The following is a 10696-nucleotide window of genomic DNA, read 5'->3' on the forward strand; positions in this document are numbered from 1 at the left end:
AAATTCAAACGATGCGTATTAATGGAGCTGTGGAGCCCCAGAAAAATGGGCTACTAAAATTTTTCCCAGGGATGACCGAACACTCTGTATAGTATTTAGGTTTTAATATTAACATAATGTAAGCACAACATATTTTCACTGCACTTTTAATTCGCCACCGTTCTATGGTAAGAAATGTTATGAAATTCGTCAGAGTCGTCTCTTTAAATTATATCACGTATGTATAGTTTAAGGTATTACATAAAGAATAAAAGGCTTTATGTTTATAGAAATTTAAATAGAAAAACTTCTATTCAAGGTGTAGCGAAGAACAAAAACTAAATTATTAAATCGTATAAAGTTTTAATTATGAGCAGTCATTGTACATATTATGTGTTATTGCATATATCAAAGCAATTAAAAGTAGTCTGATTTATGTCGTGTTTGGACTCATCATTTTAGTGAGAAGAATGCATTAGTACCATTTTTCGGATGATAATACGAAAACTGGAGAAAGTAAAATTTTATACATTGCGTGATTATGTTTTTTTTTTTATCATAGCGGCATCTTTTTGAAGCGTTGAAAAACGTCTCGTCTGTCGCCGTTTGACATATCCATTTCGTTTCCTCCTGTTACAATCATTCTGTTTCTTTGTCAAGCAATGTTGGAGTTCGGTTCTACAAAAAATACGCTATCCTACTCACGAAACTTTCACTGCTGAGTCTGAAATCTTATGAATGTTAATCGTGCATTACCGTATCAAGTACGTGCTGCGTATAATCGATACTTTCGTGTAGGTATCAAAACGGTTTGATACAAAATGTTACTTTACTATCTAGCATCAATAGTACCGACACGGCGCACTAATCCCATCACCATGATCCATGTTCTTATTTCAGAGCGGCGGAAATCCAAGCGAATTCGTAGAGTGTTCTGCACGGCAACTGGCATCGACGATGGCGATCGTGTCGTCGCGTCTGGTGCCCGGTGTCCGGTGTTCGACAGTGTCTAGGACGTTATCATCGTGAAAACGGTAAGTCAGTAGAAAGAGTTGAGCCAACAACGGACAGCAACGAACAGTTTCGCATAAGCGAGCACACGGTGTCACACACTGTCGAGACTACTCGCCTCCTCGACGCACGCCTGCTCCGTTTCGCTCTCGCTGGCTGGACTGGCCGATGCTTCCAGCTGATATCTCGGATTAAACTCGTCCGTTTGATCCTGATAATGATGATGCTGTTGTTGTTGCTGCTGCTGCTGCTGCTGCTGCTGCTGCTGCTGCTGTTGATGATGCTGATGCTGATGATGATGCTGATAATGCTGATGTTGATGGTGATGATGATGATGATGATGGCGATGATGGTGAAGGAGATTCTCGTGACGATAACATCGATGGGTTTCGTCTACGCGTTGACGCAAGTCGTCCAGGTGCACTGTCTGCACCCGTCTCTTGAGCTTTCGATGGTAGAAGAGGCAAACTGCCAGAGCCACCAGCACGGCGCCTGCGGCGTACCCCGCGACTTCGCCGTAGCTATCTGTTCGTACCACGGCCGTGTTACCTGAAATGCATTTCGTCTCTTTCAGCTCCAGATTCAAACGAATATCCAATCGGTCAGGTGAAAGCCTTTCTTCCGACCCCCAACCCCCATCAGAACGATCGCTGTCGTTTTTCCCTCCTTTCAGATTTCGAATCCTCTCGATTTCGAGCATTCTGCATTAATACTGGTGGCAATTTTAAAGCGCAGCTACGGGCCATTCTCGAATTATTTTCTAACAAACACACGATGCGGGATCCAGGATGTTCGTTTTCTTGTTCAATATCGACGATATGATACCACTAGTGAACAGAGTCTTATACGGGAATGGAAAATATTCGCATTATACCGTAATAGACGATAATAAGAGGGAGCTTGTTATCTATAGATCTGGCGCGACGTTTATTTACAATTCCGCATATCTTGACTCGACGTTGATCGAAACTCGAAGGGAAAAACGGAAACTGGGAGTTGCCGGATGCAGAGAAAAAGACGATTACATGTGTGTAGTTGTGTATAAAAGAGAGATAGAGAGAATTTACATGCTATGATATACGAAGAGAACTTGCATTCACCGTAATCATGCGCGAGCTTCAAAGGTGAAACCAATAATGAAACCGATCAAACTTAAATTTGTAAACATTCGTAATCCGGGTACGTGTGACTGTTAATTAATTAATTTCAAAGTATTGCCTCCGCAATTTCGACTTTCGAGTAAATGAGTTTTGCGTCAATAATATGATTAACGATAATCGGTACGATATCGTTCGTCATATTCCTAAGAATATGAGTGGTACAATAATGCTCGGATAACTGAAACGAAATCATGTTGCTGTCCCGACTTGGTTTCAGTTATCGGAGAAATACTGTATTTCTTCAAGGTTATTTATCAGAGAGGCGTAATAATTATAGGTGACTTGTTAAAAACTAAAACACGGTACTTGTGCAATACTGTGAGTGAACTCACGTGATAGGGGAGATCATAACATGCCGGATCGTCGGAAGCTTCATGAAGGGCTCAGATGGCCACGAACACAAAGCACAGAGAGAGAAGAAGCATGGCAGAGACTCCAGCCAGTGCTGGCGACAATGGGGCTGATGCTGCACCTGCGACACCACACACAGTCATTCACCCACTCGATCCTTTCGTTCTCTCATCTGTACATACAACTACATAACTACTTACCTAGAAAATTACAATTCTGTACATATTTTGTCCTCGAGTACTTGTTATTACTCTCTCATTTTCGTTTCTTCGAATCGAATATCAAATATCGTCACCTATACTATTTAGCGACTATCTTAACGAACGCATCGTATGCGCGTTCTTGGTTGTACTATGTTCCGGCGAACGTGTGCGAGCAAAGTCGTCGCACATCGAGCAGGGAATACATTTTGTTAAAGTATGTTTGACGATTTCGAGTAAAACGAACTCGACGATACATGCTCCGTGCAATATTTACGAATTTTGTTTAGCAAGTACGACGTGTTTGTTTTCTTCTCCATTGAAATAATTCAGAAATCACCGTCCGCGGCGGCGAATGTATTTCAAACAGTTACGGTCGTTGTCACGATCGAATGGAAAAAGATGGAAAGGAAAGCGTGAAATCTTGTCGCACGCCGTTCCTTTCTCAAACGCCAATTAAAACGCCCAAGTATTTGAAAAATTTAATTTCTAAAATTTCTTCGATTTCCGCATCTGTATTTACGGCGTCCGGTACCCGGTTCGATTCTCTCGCGTTTTATGTATTTACATACATCGTACATGCATACATACATACACACTCGCGTATATGTATATGCGTGCGTATATGTATATGTACACGTATATGTGTATACGTATACATGTAAAGGATCGATTATTTAAGGTGTTATAATACAAAGAGAGAATACGCTTGGAGAATTTGTAGAACACAGTGTCTATTGAACGATCCGAAGGAATTACATACTCATTGGACCGGAGTATAGTCTATAGCGGAAAGAGATATACATATATATACATATATATATACATATATATATATATATATATATATAACAGTCGTAAAAGCAAAGTAAAATAAGAAACAGGAGGAGAAGAAGAAGAAGAAGAAGAAGAAGAAGAAACCAACCACACTGCTTATAAGGAGTCGTTCTCGGTGTTTCTAACGTTTACGAAACTTACAGTTTTCCTCGTCCGAAGTATCAGCCTGGCCGCAATTATAAATGTTATTACACCGAAGCGATTCTGCAATGCAGTATTTATTTTTACTGCAGACAAATTGATTCTGGCAGTCACTGTTCGTGCTTACTTCGGTCCACGTAGCATTGAAACCTTGTTGTCCAACCGCTTTGTCGGCCAATATAAAGCTGAAAGAAGACGAGAAAGAAAAAGCAACAAAGGTGATCAATACGTTCTCTTCGGCTGTGCGACAAGTAACTCTTTTAACGCGTAAGAAAGAACGTGGAGCGTAGGGACAGGGTTAGTCGAGGGACGAGAGGTAGGAGCGTACAACGAACCTAAGACGCATGTTATTATCTTCGGAGAGATAAGTCCATTCTTTGTCCGACATTTTAACGCCACAGAGCTCGACAGGCGTTGACAAAGCGGAATACCACATGCGCAGGACTGCAGCTGGACAACCACGAGCTGAAGAAATAACAATGTCTCTTTTATCGTATATATTGTCACTGGGCAGTCGAGAAGAATGCCTCTGAGGGATACACATGGTTAAAATAATTCTGTTCTAAATTTAATTATTTACAAATCAAACGATTATGCAGAAAAATAAGAATTTACTTTATTTTCGCATCAGTTTCATTAATTTCCCGTATCTCAAATATCCCTTATTTAATAGGATCGAAGACCTTGGTTATATATAGACTCTCGTACATATGCTAACAATATACATATATATATATATACCTGTTTGATCACCCTCCACGGAAAATAGCATGAAGTTCAACAGTATTCGCTGATTCGGTCGCACCCTTATAAACCAATTACAAGTCTTGCTAGCGTGGTTTTTCGCCGGTCTATCGTATTTGTTCGGAAAATTTGGACTGGCGATCACTCCGTAATTTAAACTACTTATGTTCGATCCGCAATCTGTAACGTAAAAACCATGGAAAAAAGAGGTAATGAACGAATCGGTTTTATCGACTTTTAATAAGGCCCTTTGCATCGATACCTCCGAATATGGGTTTGGCCACCTCGAACGTGTAGCGAGCTTTGAAACCGCTGTAAACGAGCTCGGAATCCGAGTGCAGGATCACCTTTAAACCGAGAGCGCCTAGATTCGATTCCACTGGACCCGGGGCTGTAGTCCCACAATATCTGCCTATTAATTTCTCCGTCTTGTCCCGATACATGTTGTATATCTCCAACCAATCGTCTTGACAAATGTCAAGCCTAGAAACACAAGCGACGAGGCGAATAGTGAGTGCATTTACATATGGTACATGATGAAAACATCTTGATTCGCAAAGTTATTCCCAAACACCCTGTTGCTTACCCGTAATGACCGCCTGTCACGTTCATGTTTGTCGTTCGAACTTTAAAATTATCGAATATCAAGGTAACTTGTTCGTTCGGTGTCGCCAAAAAGTAATAGGTGCAATTCGTATCGCTAGGATAGTTGCTAGGATGTCGTGGCGAATTAAAGTCTCCCTTCTTGCGAGAGGAACTGCGGTAAGTGAATGTACAACTACCATCGGGTGACGCGGTGCCTGGTATTTTATACTCCGTCTCGAAACTGTATCTGTAGAACAAAAGAAAAGAAAAGAAAAGAAAACCCGCTCTATATTACATTACACACACACACACACACTACGTTCTTCGATGGAACGGTGGAAATTGTCAGTCTGACGATTCTCCACCAAATTCGTCGGCAAATTCTTTTCGTTTCTTTCGTTCTCACCGTGCTTGGAAACCCTGGCCTTGCGACTCGCCGCTACTAAACACCATAACGAGTCTCGGTCCATCGCTAACTACGTGGGTCGGATTGCTCGTCGAACCGCACAGTTCATGATCGAATTTGTCGTACGAATCCGTCGCTTCTTGTCCTTTTAAATATAATTTCAAGTATCCGTCGGTGCACGACGAGCTGGACGACAAGCAAAAGTGAAAAGCGTAACGTCAATAACATTAGTCTTTTTATGATTAAAAGCGATTCCGTACGATTGAAAATTCTAGCCGCACTTACTCTTCCGACGTCTTATTTTTTGGTACGTCGAACGTCATGAATTCTAATCGAACGCGCTCGAGATGTTGCGCGTCTTGCATCCCGTAAACAAAATACCGACACACAACCTTCGGTATGTATGGAAATGGATAGTTCGGGCTAACCACGTATCCAAACGACTCCTTTTTACTCAAAATCTTCTGATCGCATTCCGATCCACGGATGTGCTCCCCATTGTCAGCGGTTATAAAGTCTGGGTAGACATTAAAGTGACCAGAGTAATGCAACTACTTTCGACGCAAACCTAATTTCGACTCACCTAATTTCACGAAACCCTCCGAGAATTCAAAGATTCCCTTGAATCCACGATTCTGCGTGTTCGCGGTACGTTGCAACGTGACGAATAGCACAAACAAACTAGATTCCGAAGAATATAATACTAAATTTCGCTGCTGGCCGCAATACGTTCCGATGACGGCAGACGTGTTATCCAAACCGTCGTACACCTTCACATAGTCCAAGGGGCAGCTGTGACACAGGATTGCGTTAACAGAGAGAGAGAGAGAGAGTTTTGCAGACGATTCGCTTATTACACTTGCTCGGAAAAAAGTACTTGTCTATACTGTTACAGATCTGTACAATAACGCACGGTTAATTTTTTTCATCCACCCCCACCCGCCATTCGTATGTACCCATCTTTCGAATAAACAAGTATTTTTCAAGTCCAGCGTTATGTGTGCGTTATGTGTGCGTTATACGTACTGTGGACCTCCAAAGAACAAGTCAAAGTCTCGAAATTCCAGGCGTACTCTTTGGTTACGTTTACCGATAAACTGATAACTACAAACGAGATCCTTCGGATATGCACCCGGATACGTTGGAGATAATATGCTACCGCTACCTTTCACCGCTGCGTCTACAGTAAAAGAGCATGGCGTGCTAGGAGCAGGCGTTCCCACCTCGTATTCGGCTGCAAACATTGAAAGCTCGATTTTATATCGTGACATCGTGTCATGCAAACCATACACCACCATACCAAGAGCTTCTCAGAGATCAAAAGAGGGCCGAGTCATTTACCTTTGAAAAGCCCTCACTAGCCCTTCTAGAATATACAATTAAAAATCTAGTGAGCTAGTTTTCGATAATAAGTAACATTTTCGGTGCGAGGAAGAATAGAGATGTGAGGCACGGGTGAAATGGCCCCCCGGTTGACCCCTCATTTCGTTTATAAAACTAAAGAAAGCAACGTACAGGCATTGATAAACGTGTAGATACCACTGAATAGGCTAGGTAACGTCATATTTTTATCAGTGTAGAAACTAAGGGCGATTCCTTGATAAAGGGAAACACGTCTGCGAGGTGGAATCGGACCGCAGAAACGTCCACCGAAAGGTGTGTCTATCAACTTGGTAGTATTTTCCGTCCGTATTTCCGCGTACAAGTCCATATATTCGTGAACACAGCTGAAAACCAAGTTACATTATCTCGATATACAAAATGAACCACGTAACATGTACAACCAAAATTATTTTTGTTGTTAACCAAGCGACATAATTCTTCTTAATGAATTTTGCTCGGTCTGCTAACAACGAAAATAATATGGATGGATAAGTTGTACGATTTACCCGGTACATATATGTACGTAACGTATGTTAACACTTACGCAGGTAATTCTCCAACAGCCGATCCACTGTCGAACATAAGTAAGTAAATAATTCCGAGATTTCAGAGTGAGACTTACGAGTAAAAACTCACCCTGGCGGAGTCCCACGAAGACCGAACGAAGTGAAAAACAATTCGACTCGCTGCCGTGGACCAGCGAAAAACGTGTACACGCACTGCCGGGAATCTCCATCGGGATTAATCAACATCGGAGCGTGGAAGGTTCCATTCGGTGGACCATCCGGAGTGCTTATAAACTTCTGGTCGCACTCTGGAATTACACGCAGTAACATTTTTTAGGCGAACGGGCTGTTGAAAAAATGTATAAACTTCTTAATGATCTCGATAGATTCGCGAGCGTCGGGTGATTGAAACCGATTCAAAGTGCTTCGAATCCCATCGCTAGTCACGACTAATGTTTCGTTCCAATAAAAAGTTATAATTTATTATCTGCAATCCTCGTATCAGGTGCGAGATCAGGTTGTTTAAAAAGCGGTAATAGGGGTAGAAAATGGGGGACACGTGAGAGGAAGGTGCGCGGGCGACATTAAACCACTTAACAAAGGGATGCGAGGGGATGTAAAGTGTGGAAAAATTAGTGGTCGAGAATGGAGCAGAAAGGGGAGTGGGGTAGTAAGTTGAAAAAGGGGAGAAGTAGTATTGGATGAGAGAAGGGAACAGGCGGTGAAAAAAATTAAAGGGTGAATATGATTAAGAGTTGAGAAGTAATTTAAAATTAGGTAAGATTGGAGTTGAATTTGAACATGTACAATTAATTTTAAGTTCAAGTAACGCTGGTTTATTCGATATACATACACTTTACTAACCTGTACTGTTGCGAGGACAAAGTAGCAGGAACAAGATAAAGGCGGGAGAAACGAAACTATTTCCAGAAACATGCCAGAGTACCGAAGCCATACTGCATCCTAAGAATACATATTTCATTTACATTTCGCTCGATTGGCGTCAATCAAAACTGATGACTATCTAACGATAAAATTTTTTTTTTTTAATAAAATATAAATAGTGACAACAGCGACTTTACCATATCGTCAGTCTCTATTCCACGCACAGGAAGAACACAAAAAATCGATCCTGAAGATCATCTGCAAACATACGCGTTCCAATCGTTAGATCCTTGCAAGTCCACCCACGCTACACTTTACAACCAAATTAATTTGTCGAAAGATCATGGACAATAATTGTATCAACGATGCGCGATTGACACAACAAATTATAGTTTGGTTACTAAAAATTAATAACAATGATAATAATGTATCGCGAGCGCATTGACAATACCGCGGAAACTAATTCAAAACGATACTTTCATTTGCGAATAAAATTGTCTTCGATCGTTGTATCGTACATTCCCCTTGTTCATATACTGTTTTTTTTATGGTTCGAGGAGGACTCGCGAACAAATAGATCCATATAAAAAGGTACACCTAAAATATCGCGCAAACGTGGAAGGAAACAGTGTTATAAAGTGACAGACACGTGCAGTTCGTCGTAATTTGCCACACCCTCAAACCGTGAACGTCCCATCTTACAGGACTCTACGTAATTCAATTAAATATCGTTACGTTCGCGATGCATTTCTATCGTTACCCTTGTTAAGAACCGCCGGACACGATCAGAAGTTATGATTTGAGTAAAAGAGGGGAAAAAAATACTCGTAGAGTTTAGAACCGCACCCCTGAGTTTGGAGAAGGATAGAAAGATGGTCAATAGCAGCGCCGCCAACGATAAACGTCGGTTTCTGCACTAACAGACTAACCTCCCTCTGCGTGCACGCGCTACGTCGATTTCGGGCCTTCTCCCGTACAAAATAACCTGACTTTTCTACGCATGCCACGACGACACGATAAACAAAGAACCTTTTCTACGAACGAAACGCTACGAACGTCTTTTTCGACGTCTACGACGACATTTCTGCTCTACCGACAAAAAACCGAGCTTGTTCGAGTGTCATGACAGAACTAGAAAGAGTAATATAGAGACGATTCGCAACGATTCGTTCATAAATGAATAAGACGCGTCGATCACAAACTTGGGAACAATACGCGCGATTTGCCACACCTCCGATTACGAGCGCTTTACGATTTAACATGCGACGCGTGAACCTCTTTGCCTGAACGCGCAAATGGCCTACTTATCAAATAAATTCCCGTATTTTTTTTTTTGTTTTTTTAACAATTCACACGCTCGCCAAGTTCTCTTCTCGAAAAAGAGAATAGAGAACGTTGCGAGTACCGATGGGTCACCCACCCTCTCGCACTGCACAAAACGGACTACTACCTCTCCGTGTCGTCTGCTTTCTATTCGCAAATACATATATACATATATACATATATATATATATATATATATATATATACATATTAGTATGTGTGGATAAATATGTGTATGAATACATACCTCGAAAGGACAATAGTCTGAGATGAGTTTAAATATTATCCGATACTTGACAGTGTTTTACATATAGTTGCAGCGTACACGATTGTACGCGATACCGTCAAAAGAATTCTCGAATGTCTTCTGCTGCAAACGTTACACTCGAATATACGATGTGTAGGCACTTTGCTTTACGGTACACTGCAATTTCTCAGAATCATGTTTACCGAATTCCGGGAATCACAAATTAAACAACCGACAAACAAAAATATTCGTACTCGTGTAAACGTTAACGGTTACACGAGTACCAAACTCCACCGAATAGAGTTAAATTCCTCGTAGAATATACGTGGTGCACAGTGACCGTTCCTCGACGCGTTAAACGATCCTTTCAGATCTCATCACAACACGATTTGTTCTGTACCGAGGATAAACCTTGTATCTCAGGAATCGAATCAACACAGCACCATCGTTACAATTACTTTACGAATAAGAGTAAAATAAAAGGCTCTGTGTATTATTTATATGTGCATGTACGTGCCTGCTTATGCGTATATGTGTGCGTGTGTGTGTGCGTGTGCGTGTGCGTGTGTGTGCGTGTGCGAGGGAGAGAGGAAAAGTGAGAAGGAGAAAGGGGTGGCAGAGCGGTACGATAGATACAATGTTAAGCAATCCCTAATCTCTTTCAGCTTCTACGGAGATACTGGCAACCCCAACACGCCCTACTGTTGGAACAGATGTCGCCAGAGTCGTACAGTCCGAGGGTGGGGGAGTATCTGACCGCGGTGGAGGATTCCAACACCAGACAAAAATACTACGGAAACTAGAAATAATAATTAATGCAATATTAAATATATATCATTGAATTTTGTTCATTTAAAGTTCGTTCTAGCAATTTTCTGTATTTTACTCGACATACATACTTCAGATTTTACTCGAACGTAAAATGTAAATGAATGGAT

The 10696-nt window shown here is 41.4% G+C and overlaps 1 protein-coding gene across 4 annotated transcripts; it reads right to left on the minus strand.

Moving 5' to 3' along the window:
- Nucleotides 1-237: 237 nt before the first annotated feature.
- On the minus strand, nt 238-10533 carry LOC122399452 (cubilin-like). Of its 4 annotated transcripts, XR_006259280.1 has the most exons (17): nt 9759-10533; nt 8386-8446; nt 8168-8266; nt 7434-7611; nt 7342-7368; nt 6930-7141; nt 6441-6648; nt 5998-6206; nt 5700-5931; nt 5415-5600; nt 5010-5255; nt 4686-4906; nt 4421-4603; nt 4015-4144; nt 3680-3864; nt 2483-2622; nt 1415-1539 (listed from the first exon to the last, which is right to left on the minus strand). XR_006259280.1 is itself a non-coding variant. In XM_043400183.1 (16 exons), exons 3-16 carry the CDS (start codon nt 8256-8258, stop codon nt 1085-1087), a joined length of 2763 nt encoding a protein of 920 aa, XP_043256118.1. In that variant the 5' UTR covers nt 8259-8266; nt 8386-8446; nt 9759-10533; the 3' UTR covers nt 238-1084. The 4 variants fall into 4 exon arrangements, 3 of the variants coding, with proteins under 3 accessions (XP_043256118.1, XP_043256206.1, XP_043256290.1); XM_043400183.1 differs by lacking the exon at nt 2483-2622 and having other exon boundaries at nt 238-1539; XM_043400271.1 differs by lacking the exons at nt 2483-2622; nt 9759-10533 and adding an exon at nt 9118-9615 and having other exon boundaries at nt 238-1539.
- Nucleotides 10534-10696: the final 163 nt, after the last annotated feature.

The sequence above is a fragment of the Colletes gigas genome, unplaced genomic scaffold (genome assembly GCF_013123115.1).
Source record: "Colletes gigas isolate AHSC1104 unplaced genomic scaffold, ASM1312311v1 Colletes_gigas_Sc00001, whole genome shotgun sequence".
Classification (NCBI taxonomy): domain Eukaryota; kingdom Metazoa; phylum Arthropoda; class Insecta; order Hymenoptera; family Colletidae; genus Colletes; species Colletes gigas.